The 25,516-nt window shown below is 42.2% G+C and overlaps 1 protein-coding gene across 2 annotated transcripts in view; it reads right to left on the bottom strand.

The window, feature by feature from the left end:
- KIAA1549 (KIAA1549 ortholog) overlaps positions 1–25,516 on the bottom strand; it is a 221,614-nt gene that overhangs the window by 51,999 nt on the left and 144,099 nt on the right. For both annotated transcript variants that reach the window (XM_090043259.1, XM_090043260.1), the window contains exons 8-10: positions 22,286–22,431; positions 12,288–12,465; positions 10,011–10,195 (exon numbers count right to left, since the gene is read on the bottom strand). In XM_090043259.1, coding sequence (XP_089899385.1) covers positions 10,011–10,195; positions 12,288–12,465; positions 22,286–22,431 — 509 coding nt within the window. The remainder of the gene's footprint in view (positions 1–10,010; positions 10,196–12,287; positions 12,466–22,285; positions 22,432–25,516) is intronic.

Genomic DNA, 25,516 nt, shown 5'->3' with positions numbered 1-25,516 from the left:
ATTTTCAAACAGAACCTCAAAATGGGTGAAAGGGACATTTTAAGAAATGTATACATTGAATAATTAGTAGTTTTAAACAAGACATTTGTGCAGTACAGTCTGTTCAATAGTTATTCAGCATCTCAGGAGGACAGCCACAGCAAAACAGGTTGTCGGGAGGAAGTTGCATCACATACACTGAAAAAAAGTATTTCACTAAATACTACCCAGCTTGTGAGAAAATAGCCATCAACTCCAAAGCGGACCCAGGCTTGTCTGCCAGTTCCAAAACTGTAATATTACAAGAAGAAAAATGGAAATGCTAATAGAAACAATTTGTTCCTCTAATTCAGTGGTCCCTGATCTGTGGTTTTGATATTGCTAGTGGACACAGAAAATTCAAAAGCTGAAACTGAGGTTGATAGAGGGAACAAAGGCAGACAGTACCTGCAGCATGCTTCTTACTCAGTATTGTAGCCCATGTGCCAGTGAAGGTTGCTGACTACTGATCTAACTGAACGTATATCCGTGAAGCCCTTGGAGACGCTAATTTAGCTTTCAGACAGTATTTTTAGATGAGTATCATTTAATGAAACTGCTTTTCTTTGTAAGAAAACGCATATAATTTTTAAGTGCAGAGCTGCTGCCTACACATTCTATAGATGAAGAAAAACGTTACAAGATGTCAAAACATTACCATTATTCAGTCTTCACATTAGGAACAGATACAACTTTACCAATAAATCACTGCATTTTTGCCTGAGGGAAAAAGCAGCATTTTAGGAAATGGGGAGCAGCTGGGGGGAGGGAGGGGACAACACTGCATAGCATATAATATATGCAAAAGTCTCAGCTGTCCCAGGGGTGACATTACAATGAAAGCATGAAATTCAGGCTGGAAACAGATGTCACCTTTTTGCTGCCATAACAACTTTTATGGAGGTATAAAGTGAAAGCAAATAGATGTCTAGGTCCTTTGTTATGCCACAAATGCCTTTTTTGTGTACATGACAAAAAGTAGTGAAGAAGCAGTACAAATTGTTACAGCAGACATCCATTTGCTTTAGGGCAGGAGAGCACTGGCAGCCTAGACCTGCTTGCACTCTCCAGCTGCCCTGGGCAGGCACTCCCATGGGCCTGGCAATGTGCGTCCTGGTTTGGGCGTCTCAAACCCCAAGAGCACTCAGGTTCGGGCCTCTCAAACCCCAGGAGCACCCGCCCAGGTTTCTCTGCCAATAGAGACATGTCCCCAGGGATCTTTGGGAGCCCTGTCTAAGTGGGGAACTCTAACTTTCTCTGCCTACAGATGAGATTCCTGGTGGTGCCTCTCTGTAGAAGGGGCATGCATCACTCATTGTCCTGCATGATCAATTGGCAGGATAATGGGCAAGGTGCATTTTTCCTCGTGAAGCAGGATCAGCTGTGCTGGGACACATCTGGGCACAGCTGATCCAGTTCATTTGGCAATGTCTGCCCTCAGACAACAGCCGTCCCCGTTAGAGAAAGGACCACTTGAGGTATGATGCAGATACTCACAGATGAATCAAGTTTGCAATGATGCACAGAGCACTAGGAAAACTCTTCCTAGCCAGCGCTGGCATGGGTTAGCACCAACCCAGGGCCAGCTGGCAACAATCCTCAGAGGACTGGAGACAGCTGGAGCACACTACCCTTTTGCCATGTGTCTTCCGTCATCCTGACTCATCCCCTGTGCTGCAGTCTAAGGGGAAGGTGAATACAATATGGCTTTGTAATCATGCTAGTTCTCTGCCCACAAGGGGATCCTCCACACATCATGCACCCTGGGGAATCCCACGCAAGGAGGACGTGGGCCGCTTGTCGTCTTTCAGACAACTAAGTGTCACACAGGGAGCAGAGCACTGAAGCAGGTGCTGTCTGGAATGGGGGGAAAATGCTTCTGAACTTTTAGATGTGGTTTTCTAGGGGATGGACTGAACTGAACAAGTTGTGCGATCAAAGCCATGGGTGTAGAGCCAGTGTTTATGAAGTACCAAGTAGTTAAAGAAAACTTGCAAGACCTTTTAAATAAATCATCAATAAGCTCATTGTGAGCACCCCTGCATGGTATTGCCCTTAGCAGGGAAGAGACCTGTTCCCTGAATAACCGTCAACAGCTGTAATTACCTTGGAGCCCAAACAAAGAATTTGATTTGATCAGCTGGAAACTTGTACAGTTTAGGCAAAATGCAATCCAGTAAAATCAGGGATCATTAACCAATTTTTGGATGATCAGGAGGGCAATTGGATTACCAAAACGGTTTCTGTTACAGCTAGTAGACAACCTTTCACCTTCCCACTCCTGAAAGTACTGATTTCTGGGCTCTGGCAAAGATTTATTAGCATCTTGATTACGTTATTTTATTTACTTATTTTTTAGATGCATATCTCAGTCTTCCCAAACATGCTAAGGGCAGCTTACAATAAAAGAGAAAAAGACAAAAAAAGAAGGGGGTGGATAAGATTTTTGCACGGGAGTAGGAGGCTCTCCAGCACAAAGCAAGAGGACTACTCTGATATGAGAAACATTTCTCCATTTCCTTAATAAGATTAAAAAATATTCAGTGGGAAACATAGCTTCCTTAGAACACAAGAAGTTCACCTAGTGATGGATGTGATTACCGTGGAGGCAAGGGACCGAATCCTGCAATTTACAAATACCAACTTGGAATCCTCTTTACTTCCAAAAGCAACAAATCCCTTATCCAACTTGCCAACACAGATGACATCAGGACACATTTCCTTTAAAATGCAATAGCATACAGAGCCAGCCACCAACACCCTTTATATAACTCTCTCAGAGATGGATCCAAAATAGCTCTGCTTAGAGAAGCAGTGCCAGTGATTTTTATTGCAAAATTTCTTGTGTAGAAATTGTCCTCTCTGCTTCTCCACCATTCAAAGAGTGGACTTGCACAGATTTAGAGCACAGGCTCAGCTAGGAGACCAGGTATTTGTATCAAAATGAGACAGACATTGCTTAAAATCACATAAGTGGAAGATAGTGAAAGAACAGAGGATACTGAACTAATATATCAAAATACAGAATTCAACAGATTTAATGGTGTCTTTAAGTGCTGAAAAAGATGTAAAACAGTCTTTATATTATGGATTAGCAGCAAATAGCCTCAGAATATAAACTGGGTTTAAATGCCAGCTGCATTAACCAATCATTTTCTTTGCCAACTTCTCACACACTTCGGTAGCAAGAAACTTGCCTACTTAAGTGAAGCAGCCCCCACAGTTTCCCTCATGTACATACCAGACTGCTGAAGGAACTGAAAGTATTAGAGCTTACACAATATACCATCCTATAGAGCAGCAGTCAGCAACTTTTTCTGGCTGTGAGCCATAATGGCCCACCACTAGTCAGAGACAGGTAGGAGCTAGGACCTGCCTGTAGCCAGCACAGGAAGGCACCCACAGCTGCCACCAAATACTGCTGAAGCCCCATGTTCGCAGGCCAGATTCCATAGCTCTACTCTGTGGGCTAGATCTGGCTCCTAGGCCATAGGTTGCTGACCTTTGCTATACAGTAACATCTTCGTATAGCAGAACCACTGTTTACTGTATTAAGGAGGATAGCGAAATAGACTGTAAAGTAAGCATAGCACTGTCTGCCGGTAATACCTCTGGAGAGCTACCAGTGTGATATAAACTGGCAAAGTAGTTTCACAGCGAGGCCTCTGCGAAACTGCTTAAGCCACTGAAATAAATGCACACACAAATGCCAAAAAACAAACAAATACATAAACAAATCCTGCAGTTTATCATCTTCTCAACTATATAATTAACTTACAACATGCTTTGTGATTTAAGAATTGTATTTTTCTCCCAGTTAATTCTGCGCCTTGGATAGTTTAATTACCTACTTTGTTATTTACAGTTCATGGAGTTATGCACTACATTTTTTCTTTTTAAAGGTTCTTTAGCACAACAAATAAAATGTATTGTCTTAGGAAGTCTTCATTGTGTTAAAAAATGCCATTTTCTTAATTAAAAAGCTTGATCATCTGTTCTTCTCATCTGGGTAAAGACAAGTTTTATGTTTCTTTCAATAGCTTGGAAGAAAGGTGTACTTCTTTAAGTACAGCTGTATAGATTAAAGCAATATAACCTCCTGATATGAAATCAGTTTTAAAAATATAAGGCTAAAGACACTGCACCCTTTAACTGCTTTAAAAAGGGATGGAAAGATGCTGGTCAGGAGTGCACATTAACTGTTACACTCTTAAGTTTGCATGATTCTGCAACTAAAAAAGGTACCTAAATCCATAAACTTTAAGTGAATCAAATAAAGATAAAAGTTGCAATGTTTCCTAAAAGAAGTAGGCAGATGCACCAATTACATTGTAATAGCTCCCAGTAATATCATTTGCTATTAATACAGTTGTACCTGTCAATATCCTAAAAGATGGTATATAATGGTAAAGCTAGTTCTAAAACCAGAAGCAGAAGAATTATACCAGCATGGATTACTATTCTATTGTTATAACTGTAGCCCAAAAAAAGCCCTAGTGTGGGCATTTCAGTTAAAAAAGCCAACCACATCTGCCTAGTTTCTCTTTATGGTTAAAAATGGAGGATCATATTTTTCATTGGCCCTATTATCTTGATTTCTAGTAAAGGGAGGAGAGAGGGAAGAGAGACTGACTTTTAGAATAGGGTTTGAATGTTTTGGTTCCTATCTTGGGGCCTGCACTACATTATTTCAATCCATTTTTCTCTTTCATTCAATGCAACAAAACAGAAATCAACACACACAATATTTAAGAGGCAGGACCTGAATAAAATGGTTCCATTGATCAAGTACTGGTTCAACTATTTGGTGATTTTTAGCACTGATCAAATCTTCTAATATTTTGCTGAAGAGTAGTCTTGGACTTTTCTATAATAAAGGCATTCTTTATCTGCTTTACAGCAAGAAGGTGACAAGAAAACCCTAAAGCCTATTCCGCACTGAAGTGGAAGCACCTTTTCTGTTGTTCTTGGTTCCTGGTTCACAACTGATGGAAAGAGATAAAATTCAACAGTCTGGGAAACTAATTATGTAAGTAGTTCAAGCCTCATCACTTGGTACACTTAATCTATTTAATACTGTGCTAGGCAAGTCATTAGAAAACATATTATACGGTTAATTTCCAAAAGCACCCAAGGGCTATAACAGATGCTTATGGGTTCTTTTCCAGTTTGTATCATATTTCTCTGAAAAGATAATATTACATGTTCTCCAGACAAAAAAAGACTTGTGAATCAACAATTCTTTAGAAGTTTTTTAATTAAGTGACTAAAATAAAAAGCACCATTCAAGCAGTGAAGAAACTGAGCATACAGCCTAGATTTTTCCAAAATGAAATGAAGCTTCAAAGACATTTCTGTCAGTCAATGCAACTGCTATTTCACAGAAAGCCTAAGACAGTAGAAAACTCCTGATGATTTAGGTGTGTTCATGCTTGTACAGAAGGTATTGATCCTCCTGCTGAGATACAGATTTATTAAGCATTTTAATAAAATGGAATTCAATTTGACCTTCCATTGCATGTTTCTGCAATGGAATAATAGTAATTCCTTATTATCCATTACATCAGGTGTCAGCAACCCCTGGCATGCGTGCCGAGCGTGGCATGCGAGGCCATTTTGCTTGGCACGCCACAGCCAGCCCTGACTCCAGGTAGCTGCCGCCAGGACAGAGCCCAGGCTGCTCCCAGAAGGGCTTGCAGCATCCCAGATGCCTCTGGGAGGTGCTTGCTGCAGCTGCCCAGAGCCTGGGCAGGCTATAAACAGCTGTGCCAGGCTCATCACCTCCCTGCCGAGAGTAGGGGAGAGACTGGGGCTGCGCTGCCTCAGGCCCCTCCCCCACCGCCCACTCCAAGGTGTGCCTGCACGCGCTGGTGCAGAGCTGATGCCGGAGCCCGGCACAGCTGCTTGGAGCCTCCGGGCTGCAGCCGCCCCAGCGCTGAGAAGCTGCTGCCAGCTGCAATCCCAGGCTGCTCCCAGTAGGCAGCTGGGATGCTGCAAGCCCTGCTGGGAGCAGCCCAGGCTTCAGCAGCTACCCAGAGCCAGGGTAGCTGCTGGCAGCCACAGAGCCTGGGCTGTGGGGCAGGGGCTTTGGGTGGGGGCAAGGGGCAGTAGGGCTGGTGGGCAGGGGCACAAGCAGGGCATCTTGCCATGTACCCCTTGCCCTCATTTTGTTTTTCTGCCATGCCAGCACTCCCTGAGGTAGGCATTGTGGTGTTTTTCAGCACTCTGGCCAAAAAACGTTGCTACCCCAGCATTACATGTTTCCTCTTATGTATTTTGGGTAATATGAAACAGCAGCAGCAGGAGGTAAATAAAATAGAAAGTGAATTAATACATTTCTGAATGGATTCAAAACTATGCAAATGCTGCTGAGCTTCACATCCCAAGAAGTTAATATTTTGCCTTCACAAACTTGACACTACTTTACTATGTCACAGAAGAAAATTTTTGAATTTTTTTATTAATTTTTTTTTTTAATAACCTGGATGCTGTGATACAGTATACCAATGATTCTCCACCTTGAAAAAGTGCTACCTCTTAGCTTTCACTCATTCTTTTACTACAGAAAAATAACAGAACAATTCTTCTGTTGCAAAGAGTTCAGAAAGATCACAATAGGTCAACGTATTTTTGATACTCTGCACTCGTATTTGAAATCTATTCGATTCACAAAATAAAGCCAGATTTAGGTGCAGGTGTTTGCACACCTAATGATATTAATCTTGCGGCACCCTGGTTGAGAATCACTGAAGTGTACTGATAAAAAGTGAAAGGAGAGGCAAACACTTCAGATGATAAGATTAAAATTCAGAGACTTTGATATATTAGAAAACAGAATGAAATTCAACAAAAACAAATGGAAGATGTTACACACAGGGCACATCTACACGTTCATATATGTGCCATAGTTACTGTGCATTAAGTTTAGTACTTGGATAACCAACTACTAAATCAACATGCAGTAACTTGCACTACCATTGGGTTTTAGTGACGCTTACTGCACAGTAGCCCAATATTACTGCACAGTAGTATATTCGCAGTTTTTCGCCAGCACACTACTGTGCAGCGTTATTAGGCTATTGCGCAGTTAGTGTCTCATGCAACTGCCGGGCCAGCAGCAGGGATGATGCTCAGGGGCAACCAGCATAGTTTCATTAGGGGCAGGTCCCGTCAGACCAACCCAATTGCCTTCTATGATCAAGTCACAAAATCACTGGATGCAGGTGTCGCAGTGGATGTAGTTTTTCTGGCCTTCAGCAAGGCCTTTGACACTGTCTCCCACCCCATTCTCATTAAAAAGCTAAGCGACTGTAGCACTGATGCCTACACAGTCAGATGGATAGCAAATTGGCTGAGGGGCTGCACTCAGAGTGGTAGTGGATGGGTCATATTTGACCTGGAGGGATGTGAGCAGTGGAATCCCCCAGGGCTCGGTCCTTGGGCCCATGCTGTTCAATTTCTTTATTAGCAACTTGGATGAGGGGGTGAAAAGCACCCTCTTTAAATTCACAGATGACATCAAGATTTGGGGTGAGGTGGGCACACTAGAAAGGAGGGACAGGATACAGCTGGACCTGGACAGGTTACAGGGGTGGGCAAATAAGAATAGGATGGGATTCAATACTCACAAGTGCAGGGTGCTGCACTTGGCAGTAAGAACCAGCAGCATATCTATAGGCTGGGGAGCTCCCTTCTTGAAAGCAGTGGCAGAAAGAGATCTGGGAGTCATTATCAATTCCAAGATGAACATGGGCCACCAATGTGAGGACAAGGTCAGTAGGGCTAACTGCACCCTGTCGTGCATCCACAGATGCAACACGAGCAGGGCCACGGAGGTGATCCTCCCCCTCTATGCAACACTGGTCAGGCCGCAGTTGGAGTACTGCATCCAGTTCTGGGCCTTGCACTTCAGGAGGGACGTGGACAGCACTGAGAGGGTCCAAAGAAGGGCCACTCACATGATCTGGGTACAGCAGTGCAGACCCTATGAGGAACGGCTATGGGACCTTAACCTGTTCAGCCTTCACAAAAGAAGGCTGAGAGGGAATCCGGTGGCTGTCTATAAACTTACTAGGGGGGGACCAGTGGGGAATGGGAGAGACCTTGTTACTCTGAGAGGCGCTTGGGGGAACAAGTAATAACGGTCATAAGTTGTTAAAGAGTAAATTCAGACTAGACATCAGGAGGCACTACTTCACAGTCAGGGCAGGTAGCTGGAACCAATTACCAAGGGAAATAGTGCTGGCTCCTACCTTGGGGTTCTTTAAGAGGAAGCTTGACGATTACCTAGCTGGGGTCATTTGAGCCCAGTTTTCTCTCCTGCTCAGGGCAGAGAGTCGGACTAGAAGATCTGAAAGGTCCCTTCCGACCCTATATCTATGAATCTATGTAGATACGCCCACAGGGAGGAAAAAATGGCTTCACATAGCACTGCCAAGGAGGTTCTGGCAGATAACAGTGCATCAGAAATTCAGCATAAATCAGCAAAAGCAAATGAAATTTTGGGCTGGAATAGCAAAGGTACTAGATGTAAGATAAAAAAAGTCTTGGGTTTGTCTCCAAAAAAAGCCCAGGTTATAAGAGCTCACTACAAGCATGCATGTTGCTTGTGACAGGATGGAACATATACAAGTAGGGGAAGCAGCGTGCTATTTCAGGAACGTAAATCCACTCCCAAAGCTTGGTTAGAAACGTAGAGGGCAAAATATATCCTTTTCAAAAATACTTTGTATAAAACCACATAAGTTTGTAGCTTTTAAAGTTCTCTACCCTACATTGAGGAGTTTTAAGATGAATCTTACCATAACAACGACCGTGAGCAAAGAGTAAAGGAAAAGAGGGTAATGGAATACTTTGTAGGGCTGTGCAAAGCTTCGGTCCCCGATTCAATTCAGTGGAGATTCAGCTTGATTTGGTGGCCGAATCTCCAAATCCAAATCGAATCCGGAAACCTTTTAATCTCTCTAAATCGAATCGGAACCTCCAAACATATTTGGAGAGATTCAGTGATTCAGACATAGACACAACTTTAAGTGTTTTTTCTACATACTCAAGATACCAGGCGGCTTGTGAACACTGATGCTGGGGTGGGTGGAGCGTCCCACAGAAGCACAGGGAGTTCCCCAGCGTGCTTGGCAGCAGATCTGGAAATGGACCAGAATAACTTCTGGTCCACTTCCAGATCCACCGGGGAGCACATGGGGGGGCTCCCCTGTGCCCCCCCAGGCCAGTGACTGATGCCTCCTAGGGCTGGGGGGGCACCCTGAGTCCCCTTGTGTTCAATCCCTGAGCCACAAGGGTGTGGGAGGGGGGCCCCCCTGCATGCTCAGTGGCAAACTTGGACCAGAACTACTTCCAGTCCACTTCCGGATTTGCTGCTGAGTACACAGGGGCCCCCCCAGCATCACAGCATTCATGAGCCACACCTGGTACCTTGAGGTATGTAGAAAAAAAACATTAAAGGCATTAAAAGCTATGTCTACACCTGAATCACTAATTCTCTGAATAAGCTTCGAATCTTCAGACTCATATTCGGCCAAATCGAATTGGGGACAGTGATCCAAATCAGTAAATGAAATCACCGTCCCTGATTCCGGCCAAATCCAAACGAATACGGCCCATTTCACACACTCCTAATAGTTTGGCTCATGGGGCATCCACAGGAAAGAGGCAAGGTTAGAAAAGTGAATATCTATATCTATCTCTGCAGGTGCTTCAGCAGGGCTTTTTGGTGCTTTTGTTTAATAGCTGATTCGATCAGCTTTTTTGTTTTTTGGGGGGAGGGGTTTTATATCTGCAAGCAATCTCTGTGACTTAATTTTATGATAGTCAAACAAAATAGACATATTCATGGTTTTTTAGGGACCCAAGTAAAGTGGAACACAAAGCCTGACAGAGGGTATAGGATTTGGCCCTACCTGCTTGTTAGACTGTCACAGTCTGGAGCAGTTAGAATACCCTTCATCCCACATATTTTCCCATCACGCTTTTACCTTCTGTCGCTGCTGAATGTTGCTCATTGTGTCTGGCTGAAACTCCAGCTTGTCTGTTCGGCACAGCTTCCAGTACAAAATAATAATGATAAGCAGCACCACAGCCACAGGAACTGCCACACCAACGATAATCCACAGACTGTTGTTCTGTGACTCGGAAGATGACTGCTTCACTCTCTCCACAGCTACAGTTAGAAGAGAGTGGAAGGGAGACAAAAGTTGCATTTAGTTATATATACTGCAAGCTGTCATTCACATATATACACACACATACATTATAAACACACACATGTGCGTGCCTCTCCACCCATATATATGTATATATATTAATGATATACACATACATACACACACACACTATTATTTCTATGCTGTTATAATTGCTAGCTAAGAATTACATTTGTAGTAGATTAAAAAACAGACTAGGCAACAGGGTTCTCATTAGATCATTTAACGTGATTAATTAAACCGTATCAAAATGCTTGAGCCAAGGTGACTCGATAAAATGCATTTAAAAGTGTTACATATCAACAACAATTATGTGGAAGATTTTTTTTTTTAGCATTCCTGCCTGAGCCCTAAATTTGCTATTATCAGCTGTCTGTTCTCTTTCTCACTAACCTCAAATTTTTGACAAATCTATTTAATTTTGCAAAGGATCATAATCAATTTGAAATCTAGGAGTTACAGTGAAGCTAACTGTGCACACAAAGTAAAAGAAGCCTGGAAAAGACAGATATTTTCTTTCAATCCATTTCATCGATATTAATTGTAACTGTTACCGGAAACAATAGCATGTAAAACATTTTCAGTTGAAACTGATTTTTAAAGGAACAATTTCAAATTAAAAACAATATTTCTGTGCAAGTTCATTTTGCAGTTTGTTCTCACACATTCAGATAGTGCATCTAGAGACTGGAGGAAAATAATTCTCGCTACATTTCACTTATTTTTACTTGGTACATTTGACAGTACTTTGTGAACAGTCAGTTTCACTGTATCCTTTGTTAGAGTAAGTTTCCACCCTTCTGTTTGTTTGGTTTTCTCTCCCAGTGAGAATAGGGCAATCTTTAAAACAAAGCAAAACATTTATTATTTAAGATCTTCACATGGTTTTAAATTATTGTTTTGAATTAAAATTTCAGTTAAATAAATAAACATATGAGAACAAGCTGGAAAAAAAAAAGTCAGGCTTGTTCAACAACTGGTATTTCCTCTGAAGTCCTAAGGCTGCTTTATTCTTACAATCCCCTGATTTTTTGCATAATAAATGTTTTCGCTCGATCTGAGCCTTCAAGAGGCCGTACTACACTGTGGCTGCCTTCAGAGGATAGCTCTAAAAGTTCAAAATGGAGAGGCATTATAAAGGTAGGACAACAGCATTTAGAACAGCAGCCTTGGGAAGCTGCTATAATTTAGCTCTCCAGGATTGTCTAAGTTCTAACCCCAGAACCTCTCAGGATCAAGAGGATATGAATATGGATTTAAAGCCATCTTAGTCACAAATCTATTTGGCTATGAATTCCATGCTGTACTCTTTTAGAGCTTCTGTATCAGCCATCATCTCACAAATATAAATCATGCACTTCAGACATCTATAACTAACATCATGTAGTAGGAGTTTCATTGTGGCCATGACGTAGCCATCCCTAACATCATAAATGCAGAGTAGAAATAGCACCAGTCAACCTGAAGCTGGTTAGGCTTCAGATAGAGTATTGTGTCTAGGTTTAGGCATTTTCTAAAGAATGTTGAAACCCTGGAGAGGATCCACAGATGACAGACAAAAGATGATAAAGGGGCTGGAATGCAAATAGGTTAATGGAACTAGGTACATTAAGTCTGGAGGACAGGGGACATGATAGCAGTTTCCAAACATTGGTAAGACCACCATAAGGATGAGGGAGAACATTTGTTCCTAGACAGGGCAGGGCAAGAAGGAATAGGTAAGACTGCAACAAAGAAAATTTAAATTAATTTAGTGTCCTAAGTATAAGAGCAGTGGGACAACAGAACAAGCTGCCTAGAGAAGCTGCGGAATCTCTTTCATAGGAGATTTTTCAGCAGAGGCTGGATGAGTAGGATGGGTCAGGAACAGTGTATTCTCTACATCTATGGAGGAGGTTGGAATAACAATCAAAAAGGTCCCTTACAATCCTATAATTCTATGACGTGACAGGCAGTAGATTTTTGTTTTGTGGAAGTCCCCAGCTTTCTATAAATAGGGTCACTCTTCCTTTTCTTCACTGGTACCAGTGCAGATTTGGTGGGACTTACGTTGTGCAACTGTGCCTTGAATCCGGTAGCCAAGAATGATGGCAGCTCTCTGGATGTTGACTCTGTTGATTAGGTCTGAACATTTTACAGCACTAAGCCTCTCTCCATCTTGATCCTCCACAAAGTAGACCAGCTCTACAGGGAAATCAGCACCCTCTAACCGCGACACATTCACAATCTGAAAAGAAAAATACTTTTTAAACTTCATTTTTTTCCTTTTGGCTTCCCTTCAATTCACTCCCCACTGATACATTTACAGGGCTTGCATCATATAAGGACTTAATAAAGAAAGGCAGCAGGTACAGCTTCATGAAGGAAGAATTACTGCTTCTCTTAATTGCCACAGGCTCCAACCCCAATGAATCAAGAGAAAAAAAGCTCCAAATTAGATCCCAGCGTCCCAGCCTGTGGCTGCAAAAGCCAAATTCTAATGTCTAGGGACTGTGCACATCACAGAATTTGAATAAGGGCTGCTTGCTGAAATCTGGAAATTGGTGGTACTCTGACCAGACCAGCAGTGTACACCATACAGTGTAAAGGTCACTGGAATACTGTAAGGATAAAAAGACACAGCAAAAAAAAGCTATACACAAAACAAGGACACCAAAACAAAAGAAAACAAAAAACCTAATTCTACAAAGGCAAATATCCCTGATTTTAGCAACTTTTACTTAATGCTGAACAAATATGGATGCCAACTGATTTTTCTGCATTTGTAAATTATTATAATAATTTGCACCCAAACTAAAACATGACATCACTGTCACAACAAAAACATTACTACTACACTTATTTAGAAAAGACTTCAAATAGAACTGTTCCAATGGAAAATTATATCCGTTCAATAATAAATCAGCATCCAAATGATAAAAATGAGTATTCAAGTGCTTCAGCACACTGAGAAATCTACAGAAGTGGCTGTCTTGTACCTGAGAAAGCAGCAGCTTACAGTGTACAGCAGGGGTGCTCAACCTCTGGCCCACAGGCCAAATGTAGTCCATCAAGCCTTGAATCCGGGCCTATGGGGCTCTCCATGGCTTGGGAAATTTGGTGATGGGGGACCAGTGGCAGTATTGCCATCCCTCCCTGCCGCCAATGTCCCAAGCCCCATGGAGTGAGTCTGATCTGGACTACAATGCTTTCCCCTAATGGCAAGACTAGAGCCAGGCCCTGCCCCCTTTCCTCCTGGCCCCAGATGGGGACCAGACTGCATTCCCTTCTCCCCAGGAAGCTGGGCTGAGCCATGCTCCCTTTTCTCTGCCTGGCCAGGTTGGGGCTGGGCCATGTCCCCTCTCCCCATGTGGCTGGTATGGGAAGGAAACATGTCACCTCCTCAATCCCACCTGCAGGGCTAGGCAATGCCCTTTACCCCTCAACCTTGATGAGGCTTGATTAGGGCTGAACCATGCTCACTCCTTCCTGCAAGGCTGGACTGGGTCCAGGTCACAGCCCCTCCCCCACACAGGGCCAGGTTCTGGCTGGCCCAAACCCCACTATACTGAGCAGCTGAATTGGGACCAGGCTCCCCCCCCCCCCTTTCTGTGCACCCAGATGGGGCCCTGCCAGTTCCAGGCCATGGAGGGATTAGGCACTGCCCATCCAGTCTGCTGACCAAAAAGGTTGAGCACCGTTAGTGTACACTATTCACTTTGAGAATAAATGTGAAGTTCCTGGGTTTCTGACTTTGTTTCACAATGCTGACGCTAAGGTACAGATCTGTTGATGTGGGAATGGGAGTTGGAAGGACTTAATTACTCATATTTGCGCCAACTAAAAAAGAAATTGTTTTCAAACTGCACTGTTTACAGTAGTTAGTAGATGAAGGCAAGGACTTGCAATACCCTAGCAGTTCCTGGGAACAAAATGGGTTCTCCTGCTGTTCTGGCGTTCTACTGGTTGTTCATGGATTTTTGACAACTGCATGTAAGATCTTAAGAGCTTGGAGGCAGTTTTTGGGATCATATCCTTAATTCTATGAAGGTCCTTTATGGGGGAGGGCTTAAAAAAAATTAAAGGTTTGTATTTTGAAACAGAACTCTTTGCTCTGAAAGAACAAAATGTTTCACGCCCACCTTAAAATGTGCCCATTTTCATTGGAAGGTCTCTGACAAAACACTGTGGCAGAAATATGGTTTGATTCCACTTGTTCTTCTCTAAATACCTATCATAATTTCACACTTTAACTTGTTTTACCTGTTTTAATTTCAAATAATTTTATTGAGATATATATATTTACACATTATCCCAAAACATATGCTTTCTATTTGCTGTAAAGGAACCATCTGTCCATCCTCAACTAGAACAACTAAATAGTAAACTTCATATGTCTTCCTAATTAACTCTCAGACAAGAAACTAAAATTTTACACAACACTCTAGGAAGCCATTCCTTCAGTGAAGTTTTAATGCCATTATAAGTATAAAAAAGAGTGTGCTTTGACAAACCCCTCTAGATACTTTCTAATCAATGAACATCTAAATTGTAAATGAGACTCTCAGGAGCTGTGTTCTAAAACGAAATCTAACATATTTTAACTTCTTTTTGATAAACATTTATATGGCTAGTTCAATTTAAAGTTCTGCAAAATACACAAAGCGATTTGAATCCATTGGCGTCATAGATTTAGTATGAAGAGCCATATCATCTTCCCCTTTACCCCGTGTGCTGGCCCTGGGTCTTGTGGCACATGCTAGAATGGCCCTGTGTGCAGGGCCCACTGCATGCAGTGCCTGCTCTAGAACCCATGCCATATGTGGCACCCACTCCAGTTGGTTGCAGGGTGGGTGGAAGGCGATCCATGGATCCCCCCACATGCTGGATCTAGTGCCTGCTCTGGCTGGTTTGGGACTGCACTCTATGCAACACCAGCTCCACCTGGTTTGGAAGCCATGCTGCACACAGCACCTGCCCCAAGACCAGATAGAGAGGACAATTTCTAATAAAAAAACCCCACTACTGGGGAAATGCATTGTAATATCCTAGTTCATACCAATAGGGCTGGTGGTTCTTCTCTGGGGGGGGTGGGGAGGGGTGAGAACCAGCTTCAGCTAAACACTACTCTAAGTCAGCATATAGATGGCAAAAAGGTTCTCCTAGATATTGAAAAATCAGGTTACCCTTTAAAACATAAAGGAAGGAAAACAATTATTTTGAAAGGCTTTCAGTTACCTCATTAAGGTAACAAAATGAGGGATGATATTCATTTTTAGAATTAAAAAACAAAACAGTCAATTTTAGTACAGACATTTGAAAACAATAGGCAGAGGAATTTAGATTCTTAATTTTCTATTAACAATTCTAGCAATAAAATTAATTCTTGTATTAACAGAACATAAAGGGAACACTAAGATTGTATCTAACCTTGCAACCTGTGAGTTAGATTTCAATGCAATGTGGGAGCTGAAGTTGCTCTAACATCTCACCTTAAAACAAAGCATGACAGAATTACCCCTCAAAATAGAGAAATAGATTACGGGGCTCAAGGGTAAAGAGATCATGATTATATCCTATATATTTCATGTTCTACCTAGCAACAAAAGGCAATTTATATTTAAGAGATTTTATTATTTAATCTAACAAGATGGACAAATTTACAGTAAAAACATAAAAGGGATCCTAATAAAAAAGTTGTTCCTCTCATTCTACGTCCTTCACCCCTTCTGCCTACTACTAAGCAACCAGTCTTCAAATGAAGATGGAAAAATAGTATAAGCAAGGAAAGTAAAAAATACCTAGATCTGCTTAATTTGAATATCCAGTATTCTATTCACTTCTATTTATGGTCTGAGCACATCACTATTGTTCTGACTCTTTCAATGATGCAATTTGATTAGCATAATTTGTTCAACTCTACCTTAATTTGGGGTCATTGAAGAAGTGATGGGGGAGAGTTCAGTAACAGCTTGCAGCCAAAAAAGACTAGCCACTCAAGACTTAGATGCTCTGTCTGGTAACAATTTTACATGCTATGCCACTTCTTATTCAAGTTGACTGTATCCCCTCTGAGAGCAGTCTTACAGATGCTTGGGCAATCATAGTATATTACAGAAGGATACATACTAACTCTCCAGTTTGGAGGGGAAGAAATCTTTGTGGGGTTTCCTCAAAGACACCCAAGTGAGTTCAAGGTGCAGTTAACACTGAAATAGCAACACTATTTGTGCCTCCCTTCCTTATTTGTCAGGTGTGGTCATCAATATTTACTTTCACCGAACTCCCAGTGACCTGGCTGCATACACCTCCTTCCATCCAAAGCATTTATAGATCTATTTCACAATACAGAAGTACAGAAGACAGAAAAACTGATCTATGCTTTCTGTGCGTTGAGCTTTGTGTCATTTATCCATTTTGTGTCTTTTGTAATATTTCAAATTATTTGTCTTACGGGTTTTGAAGGTCTGTCCTTTACAGCGCTAAAAGCATCGAACATGCATAGAAATCCAGTCAGCCAGACAAATGGGAATGTTTTTCATGCACTAAGCAGCATTTTATATTGAAGCTTTGAGCACAAAGGATAAGAAAAGAGAAGAACTGTGTGAAAAAGCAAACATTTCAATACACTATAAACAAACAGAAAAAAAAATCATTCAGTCTAGTCTACATGTTTCAAATTCTAAAGAATAAAAGCTTAAACTTTGTTCCACTGCCACTAAAATTTAATTACAAACAATTTTTCAAAAGAGTACATAGGTCAGTGACTAGTGTTACCGTGGTAACCAGTTCTAGTCCATAAATTGTAGAAAAATCCAGGTGATGGAAGAACTCAAAGCATTCTGAACTCACAAAACATTTGCACTGTGTCATGAGCCAATGGGATCCCATAGTCAATGGCCAATTCATCAGTAAGGATGCTACAAATGGATACGTTCAGGATTAAACTGCAGGTTATTTGAAATCCAAGAATAGCAAGATTTTTTCCCTTTGAAATATGTACATCTGTCAGTAAAAATAACCAAAAAAAAAAATTTTTCTGCTTTATTTTTAAAAAGAGAGGGAGAAACAGACAGAGACAGAGAGAGATTTAAGCACTTATGCAATTAAGTCAAGCTGAACCCTGGTCCTCCTTAGTAGACACTAAAACATGAAGCATATGGGAAATGGGCAACACACATATACACACATAGTCTGTCTTTGGGTAGAGTAAGTTATTGTATAAACCTACAGAGTCAGGAAATACTGGTGAAGTTAAAGGCTGTTATCTGTGGCTATGAACAGATGTCATCCTTGGAATGGGATCAGCTGTGCCAGGATGTGTCCCCTCACAGCTGATCCACTTCACTGGGTGACAGATGTCACCTGTTGTCCTGAGTCAGGGCACTGGGAGATTCCCAAGGGGCACCTCTACAAGCTGGGAAACCCTAGGGCTTCATGGGCTTGATTCTGCAGAGAAATTCCTGGGGCGCACAGAATTGGGCCCCTGAAGCCCCAGGAACACCTGCCTAGGGGGCTAGAGAGTGTGCATACTCCAGGCTGCCTGTGCTCTCCCCACCATAAAGCAAACAAACATCCACTGCAAAAACAAAGAAAAAAAGTAGCACAATTTTTTACCTATTGTCATGGTTACAAATGTAGACATTTGTGGTGCAACAAGAAGCATGGATATCTGTTTGCTTTTTATGGCATCACAAAGGCAACACCTGTTTCCAGCCTCTGTCCTTAAGTAATCTTGTTGAAGTATTTGTTGTTGTTATATTGAGTAGTCATCCAAGTTGGAATATAGGTCCTTGTCTTACCATCTGAGCCACATAGGTAGACCCTTACTATACTTGGAGGAAGTAACTAGCAAGTGAATTTGTATAAGGAGTCCAATGACAAGGTCATTTCCTCTGGCAGACACCCCAGGCAGCAAGCCTCTGTTCTGCTAGCTGGAAATTTGGTTTACCAAATCAGAGTGGTTGTTCAGATAGGGATAGCAACCAAAAGCCTGAGGACTTGTCTGGAGCTGAAGGGGAAAAAAAAAAAAAAAAAAAATACTGAGGTGCACTCCTGTTTCTCTCAGACACCCACCACCCCAAGGAAGACTTCCTAATGCTGGACAGGTCCTCAAGTTCCTTGTTGCCAGCTCTATGGTCTGATGAAGCACCATTCTGGCCCACCAAACAGATTCTCAGCCTGGAAAATACTGGTATTGCTAGCTTGCCAGTTAAGGCAGCCACTGGAGCAGTGACAATTAGCTACCACGCTCCAACAAAAAACAAAACAAAACTGGACAGCAAAATTCTTAAAGGGTCCATTTTAAAAACCTCAAAATCCTCAGAAAACTTTATCTTCGACAGCACATAATCTACAAGTAATTATGGGACACAGTCCATTTATACAAAATAAAGAAAATGAACCTGTGCTTTAAATTAAAAAAAAAATGAACTCAGTGATAAAGTGTTGTCATGCCTTTGTAAATATTATTTCCTCAAATAATGTTTGGATACTTAAATATTAACTGTCCAATGTTACTTAATTTCTATAGTTTTCCACTCCTTTTGCCACTTTATGCTGCCATTCTGTATGCCACTTTATCCCAACTGCTACTCATTAATAGGATTCACTCCCCCTTCTCCCAGGTTTCAAAAGATCAGATTTGAAATAAAACTTGAAAGGTGCCATTTGAAAGCAATATAAATTAAGCATCTTAATATAAGCTTCTGGTAGATTTTTTTTTTTAACAGTGTATGTGAACTGATGTGACAGACTATTCATAAAACATGTCTCATGGCATTGCCATAAGTCTGCATGATATAACGTAACCTACATCATGCCTGTGGGCCTGTATTTGAATGAGGAAATCATAGTGTGTGAAATGTTTTTGAAACATTTGTATGAACGCTGCACAAAAACAGAGTGTTGATCTGTGTATAATAACCAGCTGGAAGGCTTTAGACACTGCATATCTGACGGCTTTAAGGGCCTCTTAAAGACTGCTACCCTGAACAAGGCAGATGAAGTCCCTTTAGCCTTCTTTCCTATGATCACACAAAGGTTGTTGGAAATACATGAATATAAACATGCACAGCATTGCCATGAAGCAGTTCTGACTGGTATGTAAACAACATACCTGTCACTAACCTGCAAAAGCAAAGAAATGAGAAGTTAAGCCACAGACAGACCCTCTTCTTCACTCACAGGCACACACCTTACCACATTACAGTTACCATATACCCCAAGCCCCATGCCAAAATATGGAATCTTCTCCCTTGCACTCTCTCATATCTTTTCACCAATTACTGTAATAATATTTGTATTACTGCTGTGCAGGGTTGGCATACATAACTGAAGGGAGTGATGGAGTGCTTAAGAGGCAGAGCTGATGTTGTGGAGTGTGGGGGAGACTGTACTAGTTGTATTGTACAGTTGCCCAGTTATGGAAACTTTACAGCCCCTTTGCACAAGCGGAGTGATACAAAAAGATGGGTGGAAGGGGAGTTATTAGGATTAAGTGGCCAAGCCCTGGCCCACAGAATGCATCACACACAGAAGTAAAACCATCTCCATGAGAATTGGATTGTCACCCAAATGAATGCTTTACTCCAAACTAGAAAGGGATTGCTCAGACACCGGTGCATGCAAACAATACACAACAACTGGTGCTCTATTGCCTAAACCAGAGGTGCTCAATCTCCTGCAAGCCAAATGCAGCTCATGGAGCCATAGGAATCCAGCTTGTGGAGATCCCCATGGATTGGGAAATTTAGCAGCAGGGGAGTAGTGGCAATAAATACAGCCACCCTCCCCCACTGACAAATTTCCAAACCCCTAGCCCTGTGCAGCAGGTTGAGGCCAAGTTATGTCCCCTCCTCACACCTTTACATCTGGATAAGCCTCAAGTTACATCCCTTCCCACTCTGGGCTGGATGAGGTTGGCCCACACCCTACCTTCCCTACCTTTCTCTCCCTCTCCCTCTCCCCCAGTGGGTCTAGGTTGAGGCCCAGCCATGTCCCCTTTCCTCCATAAGGCCAGGTCAAGCCCCCTTTTCCTCCATCCTGCAGGGCCAAGGCCCCTGCCAGGATGCCCCCTGCCACCCTCTGCCCCACCATGGCCAGGATGGGCCCCTGGCCTGACTGCCACATGCCCGAGAAGGACTGCCATCTGGATCCAGCCCACAGATGTAATGAGCACTGCCCATCTGGACTGCTAGGCAAAAAGGTTGAACACCACTGACCTAAACAATAAAACAGTAATTTCTTACATGCAGCCTATGTATTTTACATATGGTAGCATCTTTTGTGGGCAACACAAGGCTTATTTTATTTATATTCAGAGGCAGAATTGGGGAATAAAATATAACAACACACACACAAGAGTACACTGGGAATGAAAAATCCAAAACAAACACTGTATTCACACTAAATTGCATCTGTGCAAAAGGAAAAAAAACAACAAAAAACCCTAACATTAAAACAGATGTTTTGGGGGAAGGGAGGTGTGGAGAAGGAGAAGGGAAAAAAAGTTGAACATCTGGAGATTAAAGTGGGAGGGAAAACTGTAGGGTTACACTGAATGAAGGTGATGACTCTGGACTGCCATGATGACAACTGTGAGGTCAGCTGTTGATGGATTAGCTAACAAAACATCTTTTTAAACAGTTTCCATATTAAACAAGGTAGATTGAATTTCAGTGTGTTGATCTGGGTGATAAGGAAACACATAGGAGAGCTTGGAGCTTACACCAAGGTAAATTTTCAAATTTTTGCAGTTAAGAACTTGGCTTCCAACTCCTGACCCTCCCCTTCCCCTACAAGTGGAAACCACTGTTTATGATGAAAGTATAAAACAGAACCAGAGTATGACAGAAGGTGGCTTGTGTATAAAGTTTGGCACAATTAATACTATGTCTTTCACTGCAACTCTTACGACCTGGAAGCAGTGAAAGGGTGGAGTATGTTCTTTTGTTTAACAAGGTACCTTAACTGCATGACAATTGTGCCACCCAGAGTTCAAGCACATTATCCTATTTCATAGTTATACACTACAAAATACTCCTGAGTATCTAGAAGTATTGAGAGAGCTGCATAACAGCTGCTCTAACAAGACAGCCTTTGATTCAAAGGGGCATTATCATCCTTTGCAGGGCATCTCAGTCAAATTACAAACATGCTCAGTTTTCAGATTAGGCTGAATTTTATTAAGCATTTTTTAAAAATAATCCTCAAAGAAATCATGTGATTTACTTTATAACTTCTTAAAAGCTTCCAATGGTTTCAATTGCCATTACCACTTACAGATGGTAAGGAGAACAGAATGGCTAGATGACTTGCAGAGAGAGGTAGGTTAGCAATATTAGCCAAGTCAGGTAGGAGGCAAGGTAAATTTGCACCTTTATAGAGTAGCTAAATCAGAGATGTATAGTATAAACATTCATAAGCAGAGGGCTTACTTCATTAGATGCTGTGAAGGGACTGCAGAAAGCAGAGCTACTAAAGAGAAAGCAGCAATGTCATCACTCAGAATGGTTGTTCTTAGACAACACCACTTTTAAAATGAACTTTAATAGGATATTGCAGAACAAGAAATCATCCACAGACTGGATTGTGTCAATTATGGTTTAACCCAAAACTACAGATTCTTATCCCTGGACTAGCTTTTGTAAGCCCTATAACCCTCAGTAGGGTAACTGCTTTGGTATTCCTCTTTACTTCCTATCCACCTTGCCTCTCTCAGCAGAGCCCTCTTCTTTTTGCTCCCCGCTTCCCCCACCTTTGCGTTCTAATCACTGCTTTCTATTTAGCAATTCTTTTTACTGCAGTCCCTTCACGTGATCTAATGAAGTAAACTCACTGCTTACAAAAGCTTATACTATACACCACTCGCTGATTTAGTTAGGTGCAAATCTACCTGGCTTTCCAGATGACTTGCAACACCTTATGTGAATACTAATTACAAAGCAACTGTATTGTGCATTTATTTTTCATCTTAGCTCTGCTCAGATGCTAGGTATTATTTACTGTTTCAGTTGTTTATTCCCCTCATTTTCTTATCCTCGGCTCTAGCTCCAAACATTCAGTACCTGCACAATATTACTCCCTACAAAACTGGCCCGCTTCCATATTCGCCCTCTGGTCAAGGCTTCATTCAGCAGCTGAGCCAGTTTCCTCTCCATCTCAGCCTGAAACACGTCTTCCTGAATTCGCTGGTCGATGACACCCAGGAGAACTACATTTGGAAGAAAGCAATCCAAGAATAAGCAAATCAGTAAAATAAGTTCTCCGTGTTGTCTGTGCAATGGTCAAATGCAAGTCTTGGATCATTCTCTACTGACCTCTGCTGGACTATTTAAGATTAGCATTGAAATGCTGATGTGGGAATTCCTCACCCAACCCAGCTAGATGTTGCATACTGCAATTCTGGTCTTTGGTAGAAGGATTAATATAATTAATTAAGTTGGTAGAAGAATTAAGATAATTAATTAATTAGGTAGAAGAATTAATATAAAAACAAAAAAACCACTGAGGATATTTCTGGATCAGAGCAGTCCTAGCAATCATTGAGCAATCTTGCTTCCAAGACAACTGTGGACATTGAAAAGAAATTCAGGGATATAATCACTTCCAACACTACTTCTTTCAATCATAATTTTATTTTGATTCAAAAGTCATGGAGTCAGGAGTGGGCAAGGATAACAGAAAGAAACAAGAAAGAAAAAGTGAGATTGAAAGAGAAAACAGAAAGATGTAGCGTATTTTAAAAGTGTAAGTCTATCTGGCCTGTGACAAGTCTTTATGTAAGCTTGGTTGAGCAGCAGTGCAAAAAAAATTGTTAGCATTAGTAGCTGTGACAACCACACCATCACCCTGAAGGCTCTCCAAGTCACTGGAGCATCCAACATTCAGTGGATTCATCCAGGAATGACACATGGGAACATAAAATAAATGAAGGCCTTTACTAAGTGTGGCAAAGATAAGGTAAGACATGGGTTAGAATGAATGCAGAGAAGCTCAACTAAAGGATACTAAACAACATTAAAAAAGCAGCAAACAAAAATTGCTCTCCATGGATTTAAGTATCTGCAAGAAAATAAATTCAGCTGCATTCTTTAGAATTCTCCACTAAAGAGCTGAAAAGCACCAGTAACTTGTTTTTGTTTCAGTTTTTGTTTTTAATTTGATTTGTAAAAATATTTTGGTTTTGTTTTCCACTTTTAAAACCAATAATATTCTTCAAATAATCAAGCTTTCAATGTTTGGTTTCTGATTTTCACTAAAAAGAAAAACAAACAAAAAAATTAACTGGGCATTTCACAAAACCATGAAACACTATCAAAACTGCCCCTCTCCCCCAAAATTGGATCTTTTTACCAATTCTACACACAAACCTAGTGTGCCAGAATTAGATGGCAATATAAATAGTCTGTGATCAAAAGCAATTAAATGCATCAAATAAAGAAAAGACTTGCTTTGCTTTCTTTTTAATGTGGCTAGATCAAATTATGAATAATAGCAGGAATTTTAGTCTGCAATTGGGAAGCACAGTTCTAGAAATGACGCTCTCCTATTTCATGAAAAATGGGATGGTTTGGGGAACCTATGTACAGCTTACGAATTCTGATTGATTTTATGAACTCTAACCCTTGGCATTCATTAAATCAATCATTTGCAGACAAGGACCATGCCATCTATCACAATCCCTTTCTGGAAACAGCTGTAGAACAATCAAAGGAGTCATTAATATGGAATGACTTTACCCTTCCAATACAATGTACATATTAAAAAGACTGTCTAAACAGAAGGAAACTGGCTCTTCTCCCCAGATTATCTGCAGGGTTGGAGAAGCAGAAATTCCTCAGCACCCAAAAAATAAGATGTTATAACTGGATTCAAAAAAAGTCAAATTCAAGGAAGTTCAGGAAACACAGTGGAATGTGATTTCTGAGCTGGAGGCAACCATTACAGGCCAGTTAGTCTGACCTCAATCCCGGGTAAGCTCTTTGAAAAAATTATCCTGGCACACATCCAGGAGGGCCTTGCGGGGGAATGCATGCTCAGGGGCAACCAACATGGGTTTATCAGTGGCAGGTCTTGTCAGACCAACCTGGTGGCCTTTTACGATCAGGTCACCAAATCATTAGACGTAGGGGTTGCTGTGGATGTAGTCTTTTTGGACTTCCGGAAGGCTTTCGACACTGTCTCTCACCCTGTCCTCATCAAAAAGCTGGGAGACTGTGGTGTCGATGCCCACACGGTCAAATGGGTCGCCAACTGGTTGGAGGGCCGCACCCAGAGGGTGGTAGTGGATGGGTTCTTCTCGACCTGGAAGGACGTGGGCAGTGGGGTTCCGCAGGGCTCGGTCCTCGGGCCTGCACTGTTCAACATCTTCATCAGTGACTTGGATGAGGGGGTAGAAAGCACCCTGTTCAAGTTTGCTGATGACACTAAGATGTGGGGGGATGTGGGTGCACTAGAAGGGTGCAATAGGCTACAAGCTGACCTTGACAGGTTGCAACGGTGGGCGGATGAGAATAGGATGGGGTTTAACACTGATAAGTGCAAGGTGTTGCACATGGGGAGGAAGAACCGGCACCACACTTACAGGTTGGGGAACTCTCCTCTTGCCAGCACGGAGACGGAAAAGGATCTTGGAGTCGTCATTGACTCCACGATGAACATGGGCCGGCAGTGTGGGGAGGCAGTCAAGAAGGCCAATCGTACCCTATCATGCATCCACAGATGCATCTCGAGCAGGTCCAGGGAGGTGATCCTCCCCCTCTATGCGGCACTGGTCAGGCCGCAGCTGGAGTACTGCGTCCAGTTCTGGGCGCCACACTTCAAGAGGGACGTGGACAATATGGAAAGAGTTCAGAGGAGGGCCACTCGTATGATCAGGGGTCAGCAGGGCAGGCCTTATGAGGATAGGCTACGGGACCTGAACCTGTTTAGCCTCCACAAGAGAAGGCTAAGGGGGGACCTTGTGGCCTGCTACAAACTGGTCAGGGGGGATCAGCAGGTATTGGGGGAGTCCCTGTTCCCCCGTGCGCTGCCAGGAGTGACCAGGAATAACGGTCACAAACTGGCGGAGGGTAAGTTTAGATTAGATATTAGGAGGCGCTACTTCACAGTCAGGGTGGCTAGGGCCTGGAACCAGCTTCCAGGGGAAGTGGTGCAGGCTCCTAGCCTGGGGATTTTTAAAAGGAAGTTAGATGAGCACCTTGCCGGGGTCATCTGACCCCGGTGCTCTTTCCTGCTAAGGCAGGGGGTCGGACTAGATGATCTACCTAGGTCCCTTCCGACTCTAGCTACTATGA

This window comes from Crocodylus siamensis, chromosome 4 (genome assembly GCF_052110815.1).
Source record: "Crocodylus siamensis isolate JL-2025a chromosome 4, ASM5211081v1, whole genome shotgun sequence".
In the NCBI taxonomy this organism is placed as follows: domain Eukaryota; kingdom Metazoa; phylum Chordata; order Crocodylia; family Crocodylidae; genus Crocodylus; species Crocodylus siamensis.
The sequence above is the reverse complement of the archived record's forward strand: the minus strand, read 5'-3'. Positions and strand labels throughout refer to the sequence as shown.